A 27,325-nucleotide genomic window follows, 5' to 3' on the forward strand; every position below is an offset into this window, starting at 1 on the left:
CATAACACCACTGCCTCCGAACTTTACTGTTGGCACTACACACACTGGCAGATGACGTTCATCAGGCATTCGCCATACCCACACCCTTCCATCATCAGATCGCCACATTATGTACCGTGATTCATCATGCCACACTACGTTTTTCCACTGTTCAATCATCCAATGTTTACATTCCTTACACCAAGCAAAGCACTGTTTGGCATTTGCCGGCATGATGTGTGGCTTATGAGCAGCTGCTCGACCATGAAAGCCAAGTTTTCTCACCTCCCGCATAACTGTCACAGTACTTGCAGAGGATTGCAGTTTGGAATTCCTTTGTGATAGTCGGGATAGATGTCTGCCTATTACACATTACGACCCTCTTCAACTGTCGGCGGTCTCTGTCAGTCCACAGATGAGGTTGGTCTGTATGTTTTTGTGCTGTATGTGTCCCTAGGGATGTTTAGGAGTGTGGAAATCTTGCGTACAGACATATGACACAAGTGAGACCCAATCACCTGACCACGTTCAAAGTCCGTGAGTTCTGTGGAGCACCCCATTCTGCTCTCTCACGATGTCTAATGACTACTGAGGTCGCTGATATGGAGTACCTGGCACTAGATGGCAGCACAATGCACCTAATATGAAAAATGTATGTTTTGGGGTTGTCCGGATACTTTTGACCACACAGTGTATTTTTCAATGCATTACAGTCTCTAGTTAAATGCACTGAAATTGCTCCTGTCTATTTTCTAATGTCATCTACCCACCATCCATTAAGTCATAGTCTCAAGAGTTTTCATATCTCTTGGAATCCAATAAAGAGCTATCTTGGTCCTCTACCACACATTCCTGTGAATACACCATCTAATCAAAGCATCCAGAAACCTATTAGAGGACATTAGTATAGTGTGTCTCCACTCTTCACCTTTATGATGGCTCGAGCTCTGCAACGCGATGTCTGAATGTCACTGGCAGGATGGCTGTCCATACTTCTCCAACAGCCGAAACCAGAGAAGATAGTGATGTTGGATGCTGAGGTCCACAGCGAAGTCAATGTTCCAACTCATCCCAGAGGAGTTTAACTGGGGTCAGGTTGGGACTCTGAGTAGACCAATCTATTTAAGGAATGTTGTTATCCACAAACAATTGCCTCACAGATACTGTTTTATGACAGAGTGCACTGTCATGCTGATACACACACTTATCAGCCTCTGAACCATTCTGTTACTGTAAGCAGTACATAATGCTGCAAAATGTGTTCCTATCACATCAAATTAAGCATTTTCTTATGCACCATACCCTAAAAATGACTAACACCCCATACCGTACCACCACCTCCTCCATACTTCACTGCTGGTACTATGCATGATGGCAGGTAATAATCTCCAAGTATTATCAAATCAAAATCTTTCCATGGAATTGCCACAGGGTGTGCAGGTGATCACTCCAAATCATTTGTTTTCAGTCATCCTCTGTCCAATGGCACTGCTCTTTACATCAATTCATGCAATGCTTAGCACTGACTACAGAAATGTGTAGCTTAAGAGGAGCTGCTCAACCTTTGTATCCTATTCTTTTTAACTCCATACACAAAATCATTGCACTAGCTGGACTGCTGGTAGCTCTTTGGAACTCACAAGTGATTCCCTCCTCTGATTTCATGTAATTTTTTTACAACCACCCTCTGCAATGCTTGACAGTACATACCCGTCAGCACGAGGTCTCCCTGGCCTCGATTTAGCTTTGGTTGTTCCTTCGCATTTCCACTTCACAATCACCACAATAGCTGACTTAGGCAGCTTTAGAAGGGCTGAAATGTCCCTGATGAATTTGTTACTCAGGTGACGTTCAACAACTAATTCACATTCAAAGTCACCGAGCTATCCTGTCCGACCTACTCTGCTGTTAACTGCTGCTCTGCTGACAGCACATTTATCCTACCACCTCTTTTACTGGCAGATCTGCCTCTTGTGACATCTACTATTCAATTCCACATTACATAGGGGTGTCCAGATACTTATAATCAAATTATGTGTATGTCCTGAAATCCTCCATTCCATTTTCTTTAAATTCACCATTACATACTCCCCTCCTGTTTGTTCCCTGATGCATCTGTGTGTTTTTCTTGTTTCTCCCAGTAACTCCCAATGAGCATCTCTCTCCTCCAATCACTGAGCAACCCTCAAGTTTGTAACTGTATTTTTTTTTTTTTTTTTTTTCCATTAAAAATCCACGTCTCAGTGCCATCAATAAGAATTATTAATACACAATGATTGTAAACTTTCATTTTCAGAGACATTATCAAGCCTAGTTTTGACAAACTTTATGAAAAGTACTCCAGGTCAGTTCCACTCTTCTGTTTGTTACTCTCTCTGTTCATCTTTTCTACGTCTTCAGTGACTCTAAATAAAGAAAAGCCCCATTATAGCGTTTACGACTTTTTTATTAATTTGTATTACCCTATTTTTTGTACACTAGTTGTGCAGTGTTTTGTCTTATTAAAATTACCTTCAGGACTAGTTTAAAACCTACTCTATTAAGATACACGATTTATTGTTGAAGTTTATCTGCACAAGACATAAATAATACAATGCCATCCCTGAACAAAGGTACTTCAGATATTCCATGAACATATATTCCTCAATTTTCCCAGTTATGATCAAAGACATGAGGATGCAGAAGGCAATGGAAACCACTGCATTAAAGACACGTAACGTGTATCCACATGACATGTGGCCTGTAATTGAAGAAGTGTCATGATGATCTCTCCATTGGCAAAAGATTCCGGAATAGTCCCCCATTTGGATCTCCAGGAGGGGACTGCCAAGGGGGAGGTTACCGTGAGAAAAAGATTGAATAATCAACGAAAGGATAACGTTCTACAAGTCGGGGCGTGGAATGTCAGAAGCTTGAACGTGATACAGAAACTAGAAAATCTGAAAAGGGAAATGCAAAGGCTCAATCTAGATATAGTAGGGGTCAGTGAAGTGAAGTGGAAGGAAGACAAGGATTTCTGGTCAGATGAGTATCGGGTAATATCAACAGCAGCAGAAAATGGTATAACAGGTGTAGGATTCATTATGAATAGGAAGGTAGGGCAGAGGATGTGTTGCTGTGAACAGTTCAGTGACCGGGTTGTTCTAATCAGAATCGACAGCAGACCAACACCGACAACGATAGTTCAGGTATACATGCCGACGTCGCAAGCTGAAGATGAACAGATAGAGAAAGTGTATGAGGATATTGAAAGGGTAATACAGTATGTAAAGGGGGACGAAAATCTAATAGTCATGGGCGACTGGAATGCAGTTGTAGGGGAAGGAGTAGAAGAAAAGGTTACAGGAGAATATGGGCTTGAGACAAGGAATGAAAGAGGAGAAAGACTAATTGAGTTCTGTAACAAGTTTCAGCTAGTAATAGCGAATACCCTGTTCAAGAATCACAAGAGGAGGAGGTATACTTGGAAAAGGCCAGGAGATACGGGAAGATTTCAATTAGATTACATCATGGTCAGACAGAGATTCCGAAATCAGATACTGGATTGTTAGGTGTGCCCAGGAGCAGATATAGACTCAGATCACAATATAGTAGCGATGAAGAGTAGGCTGAAGTTCAAGACATTAGTCAGGAAGAATCAATACACAAAGAAGTGGGATACGGAAGTACTAAGGAATAACGAAATTACTAAGGAATAACGAAATACGTTGGAACTTCTCTAACGCTATAGATACAGCAATAAGGAATAGCGCAGTAGGCAGTACAGTTGAAGATGAATGGACATCTCTAAAAAGGGCCATCACAGAAGTTGGGAAGGAAAACATAGGTACAAAGGAGGTAGCTGTGAAGAAACCATGGGTAACAGAAGAAATACTTCAGTTGATTGATGAAAAGAGGAAGTACAAACATGCTCCGGGAAAATCAGGAATACAGAAATACAAGTCGCTGAAGAATGAAATAAATAGGAAGTGCAGGGAAGCTAAGACTAAATGGCTGCAGGAAAAATGTGAAGACATCGAAAAAGATATGATTGTCGGAAGGACAGACTCGGCATACAGGAAAGTCAAAACAACCTTTGGTGACATTAAAAGCAACGGTGGTAACATTAAGAGTGCAACGGGAATTCCACTGTTAAATGCAGAGGAGAGAGCAGATAGGTGGAAAGAATACACTGAAAGCCTCTATGAGGGTGAAGATTTGTCTGATGTGATAGAAGAAGAAACAGGAGTCGATTTAGAAGAGATAGGGGATCCAGTATTAGTATTGGAATTTAAAAGAGCTTTGGAGGAATTACGGTCAAATAAGGCGGAAGGGACAGATAACATTCCATCAGAATTTCTAAAATCATTGGGGGAAGTGGCAACAAAACGACTATTCACGTTGGTGTGTAGAATATATGAGTCTGGCGACATACCATCTGACTTTCGGAAAAGCATCATCCACACAATTCCGAAGACGGCAAGAGCTAACAAGTGCGAGAATTATCGCACAATCAGCTTAACAGCTCATGCATCGAAGCTGCTTACAAGAATAATATACAGAAGAATGGAAAAGAAAATTGAGAATGCGCTAGGTGACGATCAGTTTGGCTTTAGGAAAAGTAAAGGGACGAGAGAGGCAATTCTGACATTACGGCTAATAATGGAAGCAAGGCTAAAGAAAAATCAAGACATTTTCATAGGATTTGTCGACCTGGAAAAAGCGTTCGACAATATAAAATTCTGCAAACTGTTCGAGATTCTGAAAGAAGTAGGGGTAAGCTATAGGGAGAGACGGGTCATATACAATATGTACAACAACCAAGAGGGAATAATAAGAGTGGACGATCAAGAACGAAGTGCTCGTATTAAAAAGGGTGTAAGACAAGGCTGTAGCCTTTCACCCCTACTCTTCAATCTGTACATCGAGGAAGCAATGATAGAAATAAAAGAAAGGTTCAGGAGTGGAATTAAAATACAAGGTGAAAGGATATCTATGATACGATTCGCTGATGACATTGCTATCCTGAGTGAAAGTGAAGAAGAATTAAATGATCTGCTGAACGGAATGAACAGTCTAATGAGTACACAGTATGGTTTGAGAGTAAATCGGAGAAAGACGAAGGTAATGAGAAGTAGTAGAAATGAGAACAACGAGAAACTTATCAGGATTGATGGTCACGAAGTCAATGAAGTTAAGGAATTCTGCTACCTAGGCAGTAAAATAACCAATGACGGACGAAGCAAGGAGGACATCAAAAGCAGACTCGCTATGGCAAAAAAGGCTTTTCTGGCCAAGAGAAGTCTACTAATATCAAATACCGGCCTTAACTTGAGGAAGAAATTTCTGAGGATGTACGTCTGGAGTACAGCATTGTATGGTAGTGAAACATGGACTGTGGGAAAACCGGAACAGAAGAGAATCGAAGCATTTGAGATGTGGTGCTATAGACGAATGTTGAAAATTAGGTGGACTGATAAGGTAGGAATGAGGAGGTTCTACGCAGAATCGGAGAGGAAAGGAATATGTGGAAAACACTGATAAGGAGAAGGGACAGGATGATAGGACATCTGCTAAGACATGAGGGAATGACTTCCATGGTACTAGAGGGAGCTGTAGAGGGCAAAAACTGTAGAGGAAGACAGAGATTGGAATACGTCAAGCAAATAATTGAGGACGTAGGTTGCAAGTGCTTCTCTGAGATGAAGAGGTTAGCACAGGAAAGGAATTCGTGGCGGGCCGCATCAAACTGATGGAAAAAAAAAAAAAAAGTGAAAGCATCCTTTAGGACTGATAACTCACAGAATGTTAGTAAACATTTTTCGAAACCAAGTCACAAGCTTTCTTAGAATCTAAGAATTCCAGAAAAAGTGCTAATAGACAGTCACTATACATTCCATTAATTCGTTCACAACTTGCAAATAGTCCATTGTGCTTTATCCATTTCTAAAGCCATCTCATTCCTTTGTCTGATTAAGATGTGATGTTTTCTCTATAAAGTCTGTGTTAATTTTAGAGTATTTTGTCTGCCTTCTTCCTAGTTAAGTAGAATAAAGACACTATCTCAGTTTTGAGAATTGTTTTCTCCGCAGACATTCTGTAAATAATTTCATAAGTTTTTTTTCATATTTCTTTGACTGGATGTAATTACTTATATTGGAACATCGTCTCCAGATACCTTTCCTTTCTCCATACTTCCAGTAGCTTTTTACATTCCAGTCAGTATTACTTCTTCAATATCATTATTTGATAAATGCGCTTCTGATTCATCTCTTCGACCACAGATTTCTTTTTCCAATCTGCAAATGTGGGCACAACGTTCTCTCTACTGTTAAATACTGCATCATCATTCATCTAAATAATAAAATGGTGTCTATACATCACAGCTTTCTCTTTTATAATTTTTTCGAGTTTTCCCAGCTTACTTATTGTAGACACTTCCAAAACTTGTATAAGTCCCACAATATTTCATTGAAGAACTATTCAACGCCTATGGGTGGTTACAGTAGTTATTGCTGCAAGATGCGACTGATGGTACATGTGCTCTGCCTCGCAAAAATCACCAGTCATGTCTTGCAGCAGTAACTACTGTAAACATCTACATGTGATGAACAGCTGCTTCGATGAAATGTTGTGGGACTTACACAACGTTATCCATGCCAAATCTGAGAAGTGTACTTGCAGTTTATTTTCTGTTTTTTCATACTTTTAATATTTTGACTTAATCCCTTACTACATTTTTACTGTAGCTTTCTGCATTCTCTTTACACAATTCCTGAATAGTTTTGTTTAATGCAGCCTATTCCATCATGGTCCTATTATTATCATCTACTTAGAACTCTAATCTTATTTTTCTTTTGCTATCTTTTTACCTGCAATATATTTTGATGTTTCCACAAGTATGTTTGTTGAATGAGTGTCCATTTCATCTACGGCTGTATTAGTTTTACTATTCAACATGTTGAACTTGCTGTTTAACTTAGTCTGGTATCTTTCCTATTCTTAAATAAATTTTTTGACTTCTTGGCTAATGAGTCTGCTCTTTCTAGCTTTGGATCTTTCTCTTTTTAATGTACTGAGCAGAATTCTTTTACAGTTACACCGGGAGTTAAATTGTGTCAAGTATTTTACTATAGATTTCTGCCAAAAGTTTGATCTCTGTGAAGTCGCAATACTTTCTGAAGCCCTCACCTTCAACCCAAACCCTCAATTCAACCATACTTCAGATATCATCCAAAGTAGTGGTCCGCATCCCACTGAACCTATAGAATATCCTTGTCCATCCCTATTCTAATCCTGCTCCCAATCCTACAACTCACAGATCATTCCTTGTGGTTGACCCAGGTGCAGGACCTGTCCCATATGTCCACTCATCATTGCTTACTGCACTCCAGTCACAGGCATCTCCTACCCAACAAAAGGCAGAGCTACGTGTGAAACCAGCCGTGTTATATATCGGCTATGTGATTACTGCATAGCAATCCATGTGTGCATGAGAAGTAATCACCTGTCCACCACTTGCATGAACGGTCACAGCCAAAATGTGGGAAGCCACTAACTCTAGCATCCAGCTGCTCGACATGACATGTACCACAACAAAAATGTTTTCAACAACTGCTTCACTACATGGACCAATTGGATATTCTCTTCCAGCTCAAGTTTCTCTGAACTATGCAGGCAGTTCCTTCTCGCACTACTCTTCTCCCCCCCCCCCCCCCCACCACCACAACTTCTCTCTCTCTCTCTCTCTCTCTCTCTCTCTCTCTCTCCAGGCCTCTGCCCCCCTTTCCCCAGCCCCCAGCCATTCCCCTTATTCTCTCCCCTTCCTGTCTCCCTCTTCACCACCACCTTTCCCTCTCCTCCCCTCTCTATCTATTTCCCTTACAGGCACTACCCTCAGAGCGCTTTTTGTCTTTTCGTGCAGGCTCCGAGTCACCTGGCGAATGACCTGTCTCACACTACCTGCTATCCCGTCCTTACCTCATGCATCCTTTCCTACCCACTTTCCACCTCCACCTATGCAGACACCTACTTTCGATAATCAATATGCAATAATCAGCATCGCTGATACCACAAGTGTGTATGTTTGGGTGCCTGTAAGGTAGTGTGTGATTGTGGGTACTCTTACTAGAAAAAGAGCACTGCTCAAAAGCAAGTATTAATTGTTTTCTATTACATGTTTCTGTGCACTATACACCATTCCTCTATATGTAAGTGGTTGCCTTCCCCTTGTATTTTATCTTTTACAGTGGATAAAATATGAAGATACCTGGCAGTAAACTGAGAAGCATGTAGTTGGATGGTGTAATGGATCTGGGAGATGTAATTTTTTTACCGTATTTGTCGATACCGAATTGTAAATGTTTTCTTATATTTTTGTCAGGATTTATTATAATTTGTCTTATTATATGTTAATTTACTTCTGTTTTTGAGAGTAAAAGCATATTGATTACTATTAGAAAATGTATCGAAGAATAGCAAAGAGACTGATTATAACTGGAAGATTGTGTGTGGTGTAAAACATCTTTGATGTTGGAGTCGTCTTTGACTGTATTTAGTCGGCAGCTAACTCTTGGTGTGTGTTGACCATGGTGTTGACGGAAGAACAATGTGAAGGTCGCCGTCATAAATAATTTTGAAGTATGTTACTATTATTTTTGTATTAACTAAAAAGAAGAAACTACATTTGAAGAAACTGTATTTGAAACACCAAAATGAGAGAAACACGTTGAACCACGTCAATTCTGCAACCAACAAAGATGCATTGTGGAATCATACTTAGACAACTGAAGCCAAGACTATATCGCCGTGTAAACGTCTAATGGAAAAGGTACTGTCACGAAATATGGCAAATTTAAGTAAATAAAAAATAGTGAGCATATTTTCAATTTGTGTCTCAGCCGGGAAAACATTTGCCGTGTTTCAATTGTGGGCGTCAGCCGGGAAAACATTAGCCGTATTACAATGGTAAGCAAAACAACGAAGTGGCAGTAGTTATTTTACAGTACATAAATTAACACTAGCCTCAAGCTCTGAATGGAAAAAAAGGGGGGAGAAGCCTACAGTCTGATGGAACACTTAGTTTGATCTCAAGCCTGTGGATAATTACTACATCACCATTCACATCAAGCATCTAAATTTGATGGCATATAGATTTTCTTCTAAACTTTTATAATCCTTTCATTGTCAAACAGAATTTATATTCTCTTGTTCATCTTTTCAACGTTACAATAAATTCCACTGACAAAAAAGTCTTCATTAACACTATTTTCAGTATATTTACAAACACAAAATGTTTATCACAATGACAGAAACATTCTATATGTGAATACAAATACAATGACATGATCAATAAAATTTCAATGTATAATGTTTTATCGGCAGTCCAAGCATTACCTGCTCGATGATCATATAATCCTTTTGCGCAGAGTATCAGGACAAATGGAATGTATTTTTGTAGAATGGATAGGAACTCTCTTGTTTCTGGACTCTGTCGCAATATTTCAGCAGGCCCTGGAAAAAAAGGGGGGGTTAACGTAGGAGTAATTTTTCCAATCTTCTGAATCTAATGTGACAATACAGCAAATGAAGACAGTTTTAAAAATACAATAATGCATCAACAAAGAAGCTCAGTTCATAATTTATTACTATAAACAATGAAACACCCCCCCCCCTCCCATGAACCATGGACCTTGGCGTTGGGGAGGCTTGTGTGCCTCAGCGATACAGATGGTGGTACCATAGGTGCAACCAGAATGGAGGAGTATCTGTTGAGAGGACAGACAAACACGTGGTTCCTGAAGAGGGGCAGCAGCCTATTTGCAGGGGCAACAGTCTGGATGATTGACTGATCTGGCCTTGTAATATCAACCAAAGCAGCTTTACTGTATGGTTAAATGATGTTGGCATCCTCTTGGGTAAAATATTCCGGAGGTAAAATAGTCCCCCATTCGGATCTCCGGGCGGGGACTACTCAAGAGGACGCTGTTATCAGAAGAAAGAAAACTGGCGTTCTATGGATCGGAGCGTGGAATGTCAGATCCCTTAATCGGGCAGGTAGGTTAGAAAATTTAAAAAGGGAAATGGATATGTTAAAGTTAGATATAGTGGGAATTAGCGAAGTTCGGTGGCAGGAGGAACAAGACTTCTGGTCGGGTGAATACAGGGTTATAAATACAAAATCTAATTACAGTGATGCAAGAGTAGGTTTAATAATGAATAAAAAAATTGTAACAATTGTAACAAGGATAAGCTACTACGAACAGCATAGTGAACGCATTATTGTAGCCAAGACAGACACTAAGCCCAGGCGTACCACAGTGGTACAAGTTTATATGCCAACTAGCTTTGCAGATGATGAAGAGATTGGAAAAATGTATGATGCAATGAAAGAAATTATTCAGGTAGTAAATGGAGACGAAAATTTAATAGTCATGGGTGACTGGAATTCGAGAGTAGCAAAAGGAAGAGAAGGAAAGGCGGTAGGTGAATATGGATTGGGATTAAGGAACAAAAGGGGAAGCTGCCTGGTAGAATTTTGCACAGAGCATAACTTAACCATAGCTAACACTTGGTTTAAGAATCATGAAAGAAGGTTGTATATGTGGAAGAGGCCTGGAGACACTGGAAGGTTTCAGACAGATTATATAATGGTAACACAGATATTTAGGAACAAGATTTTAAATTGTAAGATATTTCCAGGGGACAAATGTGGACTCCGACCACAATTTATTCGTTATGAACTGTAGATTAAAACTGAAGAAACTGCAAAAAGGTGCGAATTTAAGGAGATGGGACCTGGATAAACTGACAGAACCAGACGTTGTAGAGAGTTTCAGAGAGAGCATTAGGAAATGATTGACAAGAACAGGAGAAAGAAAAACAGTATAAGAAGAATGGGTAGCTTTCAGAGATGAAATAGTGAAGGCAGCAGAGGATCAAGTATGTAAAAAAACAAGGGCCAGTATAAATCCTTGGGTAAAAGAATAGATACTGAATTTCATTGATGAATGGAGGAAATATAAAACCACAGTACATGAAGCAGGTGAAAAGGAATACAAATGTCTCAAAAATGAGATTGACAGGAAGTGCAAAATGGCTAAGCAGGGGTGGCTAGAGGACAAATGTAAGGATGTGGAGGCTTATCTCACTAGGGGTAAGATAGATACTGCATACAGGAAAATAAAAGAGACCTTTGGAGAGAAGATAACCACTTGTATGAATATCAAGAGCTCAGCTGGAAAACCCGTCCTATGCAAATAAGGGAAAGCAAAAAGGTGGAAAGAGTATATACAGGGTCTATACAAGGGCAATGTACTAGAGGGAAATATTATATAAATGGGAGAGGACATAAATGAAGATGAGATCAGAGATATGGTTCTGTGTGAAGAATTTGACATAGCACTGAAAGACCTAAGTCGAAACAAGGCCCTGGGAGTAGACGACATTACATGAGAACTACTGATAGCCTTGAGAGAGCCAGCCATCACAAAACTCTTTCATCTGGTGAGCAAGATCTATGAGACAGGCGAAATACTCTCAGACTTCAAGAAGAGTACAGTAATTCAAATCCCAAAGAAAGCATGTGTTCACATGCGTGAAAATTACCAAACTATAACTTTAATAAGTTCTGGCTGCAAATTACTAACACAAATTCTTTATTGATTGGCGACTCCATGGGGTGCTGAGTGCACAACGACCATGTATGTTAAATTAAAAGGAAGGTCAGCGTTGGTCATAATATTGATGTTTTATTAATAGCAAAATCGATTTTCAATCACATAGTGATCATCTTCGGTGCTGGAAGTTAAATTTTTTTTTACATAGTGATCAGTGAGTAAAAACAAAAACCACAAATACACCTGAGTATAAACCAACTGTTGCAGTAACTGCCGACTGGCATAGGAAGTCAGAGATATAAGGTTCTAAATTTACGTTAAATATTACATTGAAACCAATAAGTCAAATACATAAATGTAATTATACCATGTATGTCACAATATAGCATGTCAGAATGCCATGAAACTCATTACGTGTTATAAATTTTTTTTTTTTAAAAAGGTGCAGATTAACAATTTTTTATCGTTTTTAATGATGTGATGAAACACACAGCTCATTTATCCTGTTGGGACATGTGAGCACTTTATATAAATTATAAAGTCATCATAATTATGAAAGCAGAATGTTTTAAAAGCACATTGTGGATGCAGAGATTGTTTAGCGCATTCGTGAGTGAAAACTACTGTTACAAATTACAAAGAATAAATTATATGTTGGATAGAGACAAGTGTACGAAATACGTTAGCTTAGTAGATACCTCCACTATCACACCTGTTATTTATAGAACAATTTATCATATGATATAAACAGATTTGGGTATAAGGAAACAGTGTTCTCTTTAAAGTATAAAAGCTTTGTCCCAAATAAATACATCGCACTCAAGTTATACTTCTTCTCTCTCTCTCTCTCTCTCTCTCTCTCTCTCTCTCTCTCTCTCTCTCTCTCTTTTTTTTTTTTTTTTTTTTTTTTTTTTTTTTTTTTTTTGCACAAGCACTGGATCAGAACCTATCATACCTCTACAGTTGATAAAACAGAAATGAAAACTGCCAAGCAAACGGTTTTGGATACTCATATAAAGGAGATAATTTTATTACATGATTATAGCAGCAGTGGGACCCCTTATAACATAAAAGCTAATTTAAAAAAAAAAAAACATATATCCAAAATAGGCCATAACAATTAACCTAAAATGCAAGTAGTCGATAAATGGTAATATACATCGTATATCCAGAAAAAACGTCATACGGTAGGAAAAGTAACAGTACAAATTATTGCCAAAAAATACATCGCACTGTAGGTGAATTAGAGCCAGATTACGCACATTTTCCCAATTACTAAAGCAATTACAATGTAGTGACAAACTAGCAACATAAATAACTACATAAAAGCGATGAGGGTTTGATCGCTTGTCAATTGGGAAACCATATAGATTGTCATAACCGAACGCTTAAAGTGTAGTATTGCATGGATTTTTGTTATGCCCTGTTATGACTGTCAGTTATGTAACCGGACCACCAGTTAACAGAGGTTACTACAAAACTAGTGCTAAAGTACCAGCCATTTAATCTCAATAAAGAACCTCAAAAATGCTGTACATTAAAATATGTTAGCTAATGAAAATTATGGGTAATACGGTTCAGCTAACTGATTCACACGTATTATCTAGCATGTGAGAACAATGTTAACACAATAAAATACTGTAATGCAGTTATGAGATATATACACATGTGCTGTATCAGAACCCTTATTACAACACGTTAATGTAAACTCATTCAAACGGCAAAGGAATTAAAAGGATACATGAAAATAATTACATATAAGTGAAAATAGTTACAATTTACTTCGTGTTAGCACCTCAGAGAGGTCGACTACATTGAAAACTATGTTCCAATAGGCATCCTAAACTTCCAGAATTGGAAGAACAAAATGGAGAATACTATTTTTAAAAACTAAATTAGTAAACTTTATTGGTGCAAACCAGAACATATGCGTCTAAGCATTAAGATTGCTAAAATAGAAACTAACATACGTGTTCTCATAATGACTTTGAGTGAAATGTTGTATAAGAGGGATTTACAAGCGATTGATTTCAGATCGCCAATTGTGATGACTGGTCATTAGGTGACAGCTTTTTTACACAGGAAAGCAGGGAAGCATTCCCAAGAGTGCATACTTCTCGAAATCATTTGTTCATTAAGTAACGCTATATCTGGAGATTTATGATGGCAAAAAATCTCCATCTCTTCCATAAGGTTGAGAAAGTGTCCCATTTCACCCTTACGCAACAACTTCAATTGAGACGTCAAATCTGGGGTTGTATGTCCAGCCATTGTAAGAATTGAGGTGCACGAAAGGGAAGCAGTGGTTGGGAGCAAGACAGAGTTGTAGTCTACCCCTGATGTTATTGAATCTGATCGCTATGTAAAAATTTTTAACTTCCAGCACCGAAGATGATCACTATGTGATCGAAAATCGATTCTGCTATTAATAAAACATCAATATTACGACCAATGCAACCTTCCTTTTAATTTAACAAATTCTTTACAGACAAATGGAAAAACTGGTACAAGCCGGCCATGGAGAAGATTAGTTTGGATTCCGGAGAAATGTTGGAACATGTGAGGCAATACTGACCCCACAACTTATTTTTGAAGATAGATTAAGGAAAGGCAAACCTACATTTGTAGCATTTGTAGACTTAGAGAAAGCTTTTGACAATGCTGACTGGAAAACTCTCTTTCAAATTCTGAAGGTGGCAGGGGTAAAATACCGAGAGCGAAAGGCTATTTACAATTTATACAGGGACCAGACAGCCGTTGTAAGAGTCGAGGTGCATGAAAGGGAAGCAGTGGTTGGCAGTGAGACCGGGCTGTAGCCTATCCCTGATGTTATTCAATCTGTATATTGAGCAAGCAATAAAGGGAAAAAAGACAAATTTGGAGTAAGAATTAAAATCCATAGACAAGAAATAAAAACTTTGTAATTCTGTCAGAGACAGTAAAGCATTTGGAAGAGCAGCTGAATGGAATGGACAGTGTCTTGAAAGGAGGATATAATATAAACAACAACAAAAGCAAAATGAGGATAATGGAATGTAGTCGAATTAAATCACTTGATGCTGAGAGTATTGGATTAGGAAAGAAGACACTTAAAAGTAGTAAAGGAGTTTTGCTATTTGGGGAGCAAAATAACTGATGATGTTCGAAATAGAGAGGATGCAAAATGTAGACTGGCTATGGCAAGGAAAGCATTTCTGGAGAAGACAAATTTGTTAACATCAAGTATAGATTTAAGTGACAGTAATTCTTTCTGAAAGTATTTGTATGGAGTGTAGCCATGTATGGAAGTGAAAAATGGACGATAAATAGTTTGGACAGGAAGAGAATAGAAGCTTTTGAAATGTGGTGCTACAGAAAAATGGTGAAGATTAGATGGGTAGATCACATAGCTAATGAGGAGATACTGAACAGAATTGGGGAGAAGAGGTATTTGTGGCACAACTTGACTAGAAGAAGGGATCAGTTGGTAGGACATGTTCTGAGGCACCAAGGGATCACCAATTCAGTACTGGAGGGAAGTGTGAAGGGTAAAAATTGTAGAGGGAAACCAAGAGATGAATACGCTAAGCAGATTCAGAAGGATGTAGGCTGCAGTAAGTACTGGGAGATGACGAAGCTTGCACAGGATGAGTAGCATGGAGAGCTGCATCAAACCAGTCTCAGGACTGAAGACCACAGCAACAGCAACAGCAGCAGCAACAACAACAACAACAACAATGAAAAGCAACAGAGAGAGAGAGAGAGCTATGTAAGAATGTGAGCAACAGTAAACACACGCACCTACCGCATCACAGCAACATTGTCTGAACTATATCACAAAATTTTCACTAGATGCAGTAAACAAAAGGAAAGAAAAGGGTAGATAGTATAATTTACAGAAGGCAAAAAATAAATTTTAATAACAACTATATTAACAGCACTGTTGACAAAGTTGATCAGATGACTGCTCCCCTCCATTTTGTGTCGTGTAACAATTTTTTGGGGGACTCTCTTCCCTTTCCAAAAGGAAAAAGCTTCATTGCCCTAAAAATAGTGATCATAATCATTAGCAAGAGTCAATAATCTCTTGCCATAAACTGTTCTGGCAGATGAGAACACTTTCCCACTTTCCAACGCTTCCTTCTTATGTGCTTTGTAATAAAGAACCTCCTCTCTACAAAAGGAGTGAAAATGTCAATATGCATTACATGTGAGACAGGAAAGACATCCACTACAGCCTTTAAAAAATCTGTTATTAGTGCAAAGTGTGAAGTATGGTAGTGTCAACCCACATCCCACATAGCTTAAATGGTTCAGAAACAGGTTTATTTATAAAATGAACAGTTAGATAACAGCTGGATCAACAATGAAAACCGGAACCTATTTCAAAATATACTACAGTCTTCCTTTTACAATATCACAGTAATTATTCTCACTTGTATGTTTTTTTAACAAATATAATTCTCTTCAAAACCAGTAGGTCATGTCATGGTCACAATCTGAGGTCTAACACTTGCAAAGCAGCCAAACAAACTTCATCCTTACGTATCATCATCATCATCTACATGGATATTCTGCAAATCACATTTAAGTGCCTGGCAGAGGGTTCATCGAACCACCTTCACAATTCTCTATTATTCCAATCTCGTATAGCGCATGGAAAGAACGAACACCTATATCTTTCCATAGAGCTCCGATTTCCCTTATTTTATCGTGTTGATCGTTTCTCCCTATGTAGATCGGTGTCAACAAAATATTTTCACATCCGGAGGAGAAAGTTGGTGATTGGAATTTCATGGGAATCTTCCGTTGCAACAAAAAAATGCCTTTCTTTTAATGATGTCCAGCCTAAATCCTGTATCATTTCTGTGACACTCTCTCCCATATTTTGCGATAATACAAAACGAGCTGCCCTTCTTTGAACTTTTTTGATGTCCTCTGTCAGTCCTATCTGGTAAGGATCCCACACTGCGCAGCCATATTCTAAAAGAGGACAGACAAGTGTAGTGTAGGCAGTCTCCTTAGTAGGTCTGTTACATTTTCTAAGTGTCCTGCCAATAAAATGCAGTCTTTGGTTAGCCTTTCCCACAACATTTTCTATGTGTTCCTTCCAATTTAAGTTGTTCGTAATTCTAATACCTAGGTATTTAGTTGAATTTACGGCTTTTAGATTAGACTGATTTATCGTGTAACCGAAGTTTAACGGATTCCTTTTAGCACTCATGTGAGTGACCTCACACTTTTCGTTATTTAGGGTCAACTGCAAATCTTTGCACCATTCAGATATCTTTTCTAAATTGTTTTGCACTTTGTTTTGATCTTCTGATGACTTTATTAGTCGATAAACGACAGCGTCATCTGCAAATAACCTAAGACGGCTGTTCAGATTGTCTCCCAAATCATTTATATAGATAAGGAACAGCAAAGGGCCTATAAAACTATTTCAGGGAACGCCTGAAATCACTTCTGTTTTACTCGATGACTTTCCATCAATTACTACAAACTGTGACTTCTCTGACAGGAAATCACAAATCCAGTCACATAACTGAGACAATATTCCATAAGCAAGCAATTTCACTACAAGCCGCTTGTGGTGGTACAGTATCAAAAGCCTTCCAGAAATCCAGAAATATGGAAATATGTAATCGATCTGAAGTCCGTTGTCAATAGCACTCAACATTTCAAGTGAATAAAGAGCTAGTTGTGTTTCACAGGAACGATGTTTTCTAAACCCATGTTGACTGTGTGTTAATAGACAGTTTTCTTCGAGGTAATTCATAATATTTGAACACGATATATGTTCCAAAACCCTGTTGCATATCGACGTTAACAATATGGGCTTGTAATTTAGTGGATTACTCGTACTACCTTTCTTGAATACTGGTCTTTGGGTATGGATCTTTCGTCGAGCAAACGGTTGTATAAGATTGTTAAGTATGGAGCTAAAGCATCAGCATACTCCGAAAGGAACCTAATTGGTATACAGTCTGGACCAGAAGACTTGCTTTTATTAAATGATTTAAGTTGCTTTACTGCTCTGAGTGTATTTACTTCTATGTTACTCATCTTGGCAGCTGTTCTCGATTCGAATTCTGGAATATTTACTTTGTCTTTTTTTGTGAAGGCATTTTGGAAGGCTGTATTTAGTAACTCTTCTTTGGCAGCACTGTCTTCGACAGTATTTCCACTGCTATCACGCGGAGAAGACATTGATTGTTTCTTGCCGCTAACATACTTCACATATGACCAGAATCTCTTTGGATTTTCTGCCAGGTTTTGAGACAAAGTCTTGTGTTTTCCTGAGACCCTCTAACCTAAAAAACCACCCAGTTCATGCCACACAGCCTCTGCTACCCATGTAGCCGCCTCCTGCATACAGTGGACACCTGACCTATTCAGCGGAACCCGAAACCCAACCACCCTTTGGCGCAAGTCAAGGAAACTGCAGCCTACACAGTCGCACAACCATGTGAGCCTCCACTCGGCTCTGTACCAGAGGTCAGCAATCGGTCCTGCCGACTATGCTGCAAATCATCATCATTCACAGTTCAGGAAGGGGCTGTTTCTAACATGAGCCTCTCCATCTTTTTCTCCCACCACAATTCTCACTCCCTGCCCCCCCCCCCCCTCTTCCCAGTCTTCTTTTCTCCTCTTCTCACAGTCTTTCATTCCACCAATCCATCTGTCTCTTAGCGTGGCCCGCTGCAAGCAGCAGACACAGCGGCAGCACCCCAGCAAGTAGGTGCACATTGCACTCGACAGAGACAAAGAGGCATGGCAGAGCAGCACAGCTTTGGCAGTTCAGTGCATAGTGTAGCATGTCCTGCAATGTCCACTGTAAACCCCTAAATCTACTGAGATTTAGATTCCGAGTCTGATTTGGAACTCAATTTTAGGTTTTTGTGGAATAACAAGTATAAGCACAAGTATATAGGGTGGATACATGTTGTCTGTGGAGGTTCCTGATCAATTATTTGGGGAAAGATTCCAGTTACACAACCACCAGTTTGGAGAGATTCACATGCTGATAGAAGAAGACTCAAAAAGGAAAACCAAGTAACTTGAGAGAGTCCACAATTACTAAAGAAAAATTAGCAATATGTTTAAGGTACATGACTAAAAGAATTTCTTTTTCTTTTTTTCTTTCAATATTTATTATAATTAAGTGAAAGCAATTTCATTAGTAAATTTGAGAATTTATATACCTGACCCTACCCCCACGAACCATGGACCTTGCCGTCGGTGGGGAGGCTTGCATGCCTCAGCGATACAGACGGTAGGTGCAACCACAATGGAGGGGTATCTGTTGAGAGGCCAGAAAACACACTTCCCTGGGGCACACCTGAAATTAATTTTACATCTGGTGATGATTCTCCATCTGAGATAACATGCTGTGTCCCCCCTACCAAAATGTCCTCAATCCAGTCACAAATTATACTTGGTACCCCATAAGATCAAACTTTTCACAATAAGCGTAGGTGTGGTAATGAATCAAATGCTTTTCAGAAATCAAGACATAATAAATCTACCTGACTGCCTCGATTCAAAGTTTTCAATACATCATGTGAGAAAAGTATGAGTTGGGTTTCACACGATTGATGTTTTTGGAATACATGCTGGTTGGCATTGAGGAGGACATTCTGTTCAAAATAACTCATTGTGTTTGAGCTCAGATTACGTTCTAAGATTTGTACAACAAACTGATGTCAAGGACGTTGGACAGCAATTTTGTGTATGACTTCTACTACCCTTTTTGTAGACGGGTGTGACCTGTGCTTTTTTCCAACTACTGAGCACTTTTTTGTTTGAGGGATCTACGATATATTATAGTTAGAAGAGGGACTAACTCGGCAACAAATTCACTATAGAAGCTGATAGGGATTCCGTCGAACTCTGGAGCTTTTTTCAATATTAGCGATTTCAGCTCTTTCTCAATACCACTGACACTAATACTGACTTCACTAATCTTTTCAGCAGTATGAGGATTAAATGGGAGCAATTCTCCAGGACTTTTCTTTGTAAAGGAGCATTTGAAAACAGAATTAAGCATTTCAGCTTATGCTTTGCTATCCTCAATTCCAGTTCCTGTCTCATTCGCTAGGGATTGGACACTGACTTTGGAGCCACCAATAGTCTTTACATATGACTAGAATTTCTTTTGGTTTCGTGGCTTCATACATTGCTCTCTTGACAGCCAAATGTGTTTTACTCAGCCTCTCTGTCTATAATCCTATGCTTTGTTTTACACTTATTATGCAACAGTCTCTGTTTCTTTAGAAGTTTCTTTACATTGGCTGTATACCATGAAGGGTCTCTTGATCTCCCCCCCCCCCCCCCCCAATTATGAACTGTTTTACTGGGTTTTATCTACACAGTGAATGGTCAATTGTTCATTTAAACCTGAGCCATAGTTCCTCTAGATGCTCCTGCCCTGTGCTTAAAGTTTCAAGTTTATCATTAAGATATGACCCTACTGATTTTTTATCTAGTTTACTGTAGTATCTTTCTGCTTGGTTTAGTTATCCTTTGTACTTTGGTAATCAATGTTTCCACAACCACTACACGATCACTGATACCAGTTTTAATGTGGACATCCTCAAAGACGTCAGGTCTCTTTGTTGTCATTAGAGCCAATATATTTCCATCATGAGTGGGGTTCTGAAATATCTGTTCTGAGTAGTTTTCTAAGAAGGCATTTAGTAATGTTTCACAAGATGTCTTATCACATCTACCACTAACAAAACTTTAATTTTCTCAATGGATTGATGGATGATTAAAATCTCCACCAATCATTACAGTACAATTGGGGATCTTACATACAGTGAACTGTGTTTTTACCTAAGTTTTTGGTTATATCACGAGATGGGTCTGGTGGGCGACAGAAAAATCCATTTACCATTTTACGCCCATCCCTGATACTGAGTCTTGCCCAAACAATCTCGCATGCAACTTCAATTTCTATCTCAGTGGATCTGAGTTTCTTGTCTATTGTGACAAGTACACTACCTCCATTTTCCATTAGCCTATCCGTTCACTATATACTTAAATTTTTCCTAAAAATCGCAGTGCTATCAGGTTTCAACCAGCTTTCTGTACCTAGTATGAAAAATGGCAAAGCTTCTGTACATTACAGAGGAAATGATCAGAACTGCAGGGCCTGTCAGAATTCAGTGAGTGCACTGAATGAGGATAGCATGGATACATGGAAAGATTCCCGACAGTTGGACAAAGGGAGTAATTGCACCTATCCTTAAGAAGGGTAACAAGCACTCTTTGAGAATCACTGAGGAACAACACTACTGTGCCCCAGCATCAAGATTTATGAAAAAGTAATTCTACAGAAAATGACGACAAGATAGTGCCACAGTTAAGAGAAGAATAACAAGGATTTCAACCTGCAAGATCAACTACAGATGCCATATTTACAGACAAACAGGATGTAGAAAAGAAACGGGAGTTATATTGAAGTTGCATTCATAGATATAAAAAAGGCTTATGAGACTGTAAGAAGGGAAGAGAGGTCTGAACAGACTGGAACTGACAAAAGGAATGCAACTGAGAATCAGAAATATGTACAAAAATGCCTAAATTGTGTTATAATAGACAGCAAAAAATCATAATGGTTTATAACAGACACAGGGGCTTGGCAGGGAAGCGTGCTCTCACCAGTGCTTTTTAGTATAGTCATGGACAACATCATAAGGAAAATTCATGAAGGGCCAACAGCAGACAATATGAAAATCGTAGCATACGCCCGAAATATGATTTGGGGAGAAAATGAGCAGAAATTGGAAGAACAACTGGCAGAGAGTAATTGAAAATGCAAGCAAAAAGTGAAGTAACGAAAATTGGCAGGAAAACAGAAAACTGAACGATTAAGTTGCAATGGAAAAATTAGTAAAGACGTAGATGCTTTAAGTATCTAGAAAGTAAATTAACCATGAACGGAAACATCAGGAATGAAATTTCAGAGAGAATAGAAAACAGTTCGAAATTTTATTACTGTTTATTGGGCTTAATTAGAAATTGGAAAGTAACTGCCAAAGCAAATATATGATATACAAGTCATACTGACCTATGGATCAGAATGCTGGACTTTGACAGAAAAAGATCTGTGCAGAGTACAAGCAACAGAGATGTGCTTTCTACGAGGGATTCTGGGTAAGATGACAAGGGAGTTACAAGGAATGAAACAGTACGAAACATCCTGCAAATCAAACCCTGAAAATCTGGATGAAGACCAAATGGACGACCGTGAACAAGATGGAGACTAGGGGATGAATAATGTGAACCAAAGATAACTGCAATGGGAGGAGGTGCTAAATGAGAGACTGTGGGAGGAAACAGGAGCTTGGAAGAGGCTCTGCGAATGACCTGTATAGGCAAAAACATTCGAGGAGGAAGAAGACGACTTGATTGTCACATTAGTGACAGTATAAATATAAATGCTTGTTTTATTGTGAAGCATACCATACTTACTTTCATGTACTACGATGTTACTTTGGCTGATGCGAAAGCTAACATGCACATCTCTTCATTGTGTGCATAAATATAAATTCTTATGTTTTATTGTACAATGTTTTTGTTGTGGTCTTCAGTCCAGAGACTGGTTTGATGCAGCTCTCCATGCTACTCTATCCTGTGCAAGCTTCTTTATCTCCCAGTACCTACTGCAACCTACATCCTTCTGAATCTGCTTAGTGTATTCATCTCTTGGTCTCCCTCTACTATTTTTATCCTCCACACTGCCCTCCAATACTAAATACATCATATTTATTTTCATGTATAAATATGTTACAACAGTCAGTGTGAGAATAAACATAAATAAACTGTATACCTTCTCTATTAATTATTGTAAAATCTGTAAAAAAAAATCATTACTGTAAATCTAGTGAAGAAGAGAGACTCCCTTCACTCATACCCATCCTGGTAACGTATTACAGTTGAGATACATGAAATTCATAATAAAGTAAAATAATCGTTCTTCCCATTTAGTGAGGAACAGATACTACTGTTACTATAACCTAAAATTTAGGGCATACTCCTGTTCAATCCAATAACATGGTTTTCGATGTGTCTTTCAATGCAAAAAGACATCCATGCTAAGCAGGATTGTGGCAATTGCTACCCATCTGTGTGACCAAAGCAAGGTTGATCACAATTTAACCTTAAGGTTCTCACAAGTGCCAATCAAGCATCAATGGAGAAATATATATACTACACACACGCGCACACACACATGCATGTGCACGCATGCATACATACATATGCGCGTTCACACAGGTCTTTTTTACTTGCTAAAAACAAGAAGTAGCAAATTTTTTATTGTATTTATGATGAGTGATAAAACATAGACCCATCATAACTCGCAAACTTGAATCAAAAATAGAGGTATTACACTTTCTAAAACAAATGTGCATAATAAGAAGCCTCACGAGGAGCTGCTAAAATTGTTAAGCCCTGAAACAGTTGATACAAGTAGTCAGCGGTGGCTCATGCAAAATTTTACTAATGAGCTACAATGTGTTGGCCTATAGCCTTTTAACGTACAAGGATAATAATTGTAACTAAACTGAATATGTTAATTTTATGTATATAGATTGAACTGTTCAAATATATTTCAATTTTACAATTTATCATTTAACATTGGCAGGAATGGAAAAAAATGATGCCAACAGTAGGAATTGAACCTAAGCCAACAAATTGCCAGTCGGTGTGCTTGACAACAGGCTAAAGCATCACTAAGTCAACTACTCCTTAAAAATCGTTCATACTCTATGCTTGCACAATATTTTACATTGCCATGCAATGAAAATTACTGTTTTGGTGCTGTGAGCAATGTAGCAAGCATTGTGCTGGAAGGGATGTCATCACATCAGAGCATGTGTAGTTGAAAACAGACACCTGTGTCCCTTCTCCGAGATGATCGTAGCATGGCTGATCATCATTTCAGCACTCAACACTGGTTTCTAGTTCTCAAAGAAAGAGCACTACAAAGCCTTGTTTTGTCCACTTTAATTTGAATGTCAGCATGCATTTGAAGAGAAATGTTGTGATTTTAGTGCCGTTTCTGGCTCACAAAGACAAATGGCATAATTCTAGTGTGATATCTGGCTTGCATTTAAAGAAAAATAGCATAATCTTAGTGTAATATGTACTATGTGCTGTAGCACATTAGCACATGATAACTGGCTACAACTGCAACTCTAAGTGACCTGTTTCGATAATCTGTAAAAACTTTTATCAAATGACATTCTGCATAAATAAATACATCAGAGCACTTAATAATTGAGTACACTCCCTAAATGTATTTTGATTAACAAAACGTTGATCTTATAGATAGCATACAGTGCACTTACCAATGGTATAGGAATACGTTCAAATTATAAACTAAAAATAAAAAGTAAAATCAAACAAAAATGTGGTTCCCATAGAGCCAATCAAAAGTAACAGTATCACATCAAAATGCCAGTGACAGTCATTTCACTTGAAAAAAATATGGCAACTGCTCAAAACAGGTACTAGATTGGAGCCCAGTTTACCGTAAAAGACCCAGGGCAAGACCATCGGACAGAGAGTTAAGAGGGGCAGCTGGATTGAAATGGCCACAGGAAACTAAAGATCAGCAGAAATGGAAGAACCTGCAGGGATCCTCTGTTGCTTGCCAATTCGAGGTCATACCATCAAATTATTGAACTAGCTGATGATGGGACAAATTATTTACTGTGATGAAAGACATTTAGCGTAACACTGGTTAGAAGATGTTAGTTTTATTTTTGGAGACCAAACAATGTGTTTCTACTCAAGAATGAAACTGTGCACACACTGACTGCTACTGTTTAAAATTACAATCTCATTTATTTTTGTGCTGCATCGCATACCATGTCATTGTTACATCAATCACATTCTGCTCCATCATATTAAATATTCATCACTGCTGTCGCCAACATGCGAAGTAGGAGCATGGATAGCCATTTTTAAAGTTCTTCCAGTCATTATTGCCCCCAAACCAACGTAGCTTTCAACCAAACAACACTCAAAAGTGCTCCACATATTGAGGACTGTGCATTTTACAGTACAGTGGCAACACAAAAAGTGAGCACATTTATTTTCCACTTAGCTAAAAGAAAACTCACCTTCATCAATATTATTATTATTGTTGTTGTTGTTATTATTTCCACTATTTATGTGGGTGTGGACATGGCCACCAGTCTCTGGGATGTTCTGTTCACTGCCAATATGACTTGCATTTGGGGCACCTACATCAATGGAAATTGCAATACTATCTGTTGAGTTCGTGGGATCATTTTGTACTACTGGCTGTGGTCTTTGCTGAATAGCACTGACTCCTTCACCATTATCACCAGGACCATGGAGCCATGATGACAGGCCACCTTCTTGAGCTGTACGTGTCAGCTCAGCATATACAGAACGCAAGTTTTCTCGGATAAGTCGAGGTGTACTTGTTGTGGCCCCTGTAAAAGTAAACATACGATCTCATCACAATCAAATGAACATAAAAATACATACAATAAGAACACAGAATTTCTGGTGATATTATCTTGACATAGTAAAACAGTTTCCCTGCTTATGATCCACTGCTAAATTCTCTTTGGATGCTTTAAAGCCTCACAGTCAGTTATAGTCCTTTTTGTATTAACTACTACTCCCAGAATAATTCTCATAAGTTCAGATCAATGTGTGTTGTACTTCTCGGGTAAGTAGGGCTGTCCTGTAGATCAATAGTCCCCAGCCGTCTCGAAACTATTACTTCCGTGTGCAATCAGATGTTAGCTATTAACCCCCCCCCCCCCCCCAACCATTATCAACATCATAAATAATACCATTTTTTTAGGTGTCTCACTAAACCATGAACTAAAGAGTCATTTAGACAACTGGTGCTGCTTACTTAAAACAATATTTTTTTTATGTACAATGCTGAAGCAATTCTCAGTGCATTGCAACTGCTACCTACAACGCCTCCTCAGAAAAGTATCCATACTGAGGGTAGAATTCCTCTGTACCACTCAGAGACCCAACGACACACCCTTTCAAACAGTGCCAAGTTCAAATGTGTACACTATACTTATTGTTTGTAAATCACTTAACTGCTGGATTCCTGAACAGGCAGAAATTGGAAGAATTCAGGTCACCAATACTTTGTATCTGACCACTCTCAATAATAATAATAATAATAATAGTAATAATGTCTAGGTCTTACAGCAGGGAAATAGCATTATACCCTACAGCAGTGAAGTAGCATTATATGTTGTATCACGTTACCAGTTAAGTTTGTTTACCATTGCAAAGCAAATAATGAAACAATTTATTGTCTACTGCAGGAACTACCTACAACTCGGTGAAGACATTTTAATGAGATATTTAAGAATATGTGATATACGTGTTTCAATTTTACTGCATAAATGAATCGTACAAACTATACGGTATTTGTAGTGGGTCGGTATATGAATAAGGTGTCCATGCATTCATTTCACAAGGTATAACCTCAGCCACACTGTCACATGTTACTGCTCGCATTTGAAATAAAAGAATGTAATTACTGGTAAATAATGGAGTCAGTACTACACTCTCAAGATATGGTGATAATAGTAACAATCTTTTAAAAATAATTTAGTGTTGTGACTGAAACACAGTTGAGCCCTTTTGTTTTTACCCCTCAAAAAATTTCATTTTACCCCTAGGTTAGGAACTACTGCTTAAATGATGCAATACTTGCACTCACAGGACAAAATACATATGTAAAAAGTATAAAATACAACCTGTTGTTGCTCTCTACGCTTCACAACCTGGGTGTACGCCAACACACGTCATCACTGGTATCTGAACCTAAATCTTGTGCTATAGCTTATAATCTGATTTTCTATAATCCCCTTTTCCCTATAAAAATTGCTGACAAAGCCATATTTCTGTGAACCCATCTACACAGCTAAGAAAAGCAGTAGGAAATGAATTACAGCAAACTGATGCTGTGAATTGCAAAGTGAGTCACATTTGGACATAAAATTATTAGAGTACAAATGTTTATTCTAACCACTGATGTTGTGGGCTAGAAGAAATGAGTCTTTTATGAGTGTCGCAAACAGCCACAGAAATTGTACCGAGCTTGGGCAGCTGAGTTTCACGCCCTCAATTGTAAGTGACAGTTCGTCAAGGTCAAGTCTCAGGAGTCTTATGCAGACACCGTAGTCTTAGATGCAATAATTTGTTTGGCCCCAGATAAGGAGGTACATCAATGTACCCTTCTGTTTGAGGACCCTTTGTTAGGAGAGGTTTTAAATAAGGGATAGTCACTTGATGTCTCCTGCAGTGTGGGCTGCTAATTAGAGGCCTGGAATCATGTCGCCATTGTTGACAGCATGCAGCCCCTAGCACACGGAGGCTAACACATTGGGGAAAGAGGGGGTAGCTGCAGCACAGAAGAAGCCAACCAGGGTGACATGGAATAACATGTTGTCAGCAGCAGGAACAGCAAATGCCACTTTCTTTGTGCCTCTCTTGCTTTGAACAGCATGAGTGGGTGGTCTGATTCCAGCAGTGGGTTCATTGACATAAATGTAGCAAAACAAAAAAAAGTCACATAGCAGTGGTATGCCACTGTAGGTGCAACCACAACGGAGGGGTATCTGTTGAGAGGCCAGACAAACGTGTGGTTCCTGAAGAGGGGCATTTCAGTAGTTGCAGGGGCAACAGTCTGGATGATTGACTGATAAGGCCTTGCAACACTAACCAAAACAGCCTTGCTGTGCTAG

General features: G+C 38.7%; 1 protein-coding gene across 1 annotated transcript in view; it reads right to left on the reverse strand.

Annotated features, from left to right (window-relative positions):
* Positions 1-27,325, reverse strand: part of LOC126100542 (RING finger and transmembrane domain-containing protein 2) — an 82,805-nt gene that overhangs the window by 28,177 nt on the left and 27,303 nt on the right. The window contains exons 2-3 of the mRNA XM_049911160.1: positions 24,692-25,030; positions 9,355-9,471 (exon numbers count right to left, since the gene is read on the reverse strand). Of these exons, the coding sequence (XP_049767117.1) occupies positions 9,355-9,471; positions 24,692-25,030 (456 nt within the window). The remainder of the gene's footprint in view (positions 1-9,354; positions 9,472-24,691; positions 25,031-27,325) is intronic.

This window comes from Schistocerca cancellata, chromosome 9 (genome assembly GCF_023864275.1).
Source record: "Schistocerca cancellata isolate TAMUIC-IGC-003103 chromosome 9, iqSchCanc2.1, whole genome shotgun sequence".
NCBI classification, from domain to species: domain Eukaryota; kingdom Metazoa; phylum Arthropoda; class Insecta; order Orthoptera; family Acrididae; genus Schistocerca; species Schistocerca cancellata.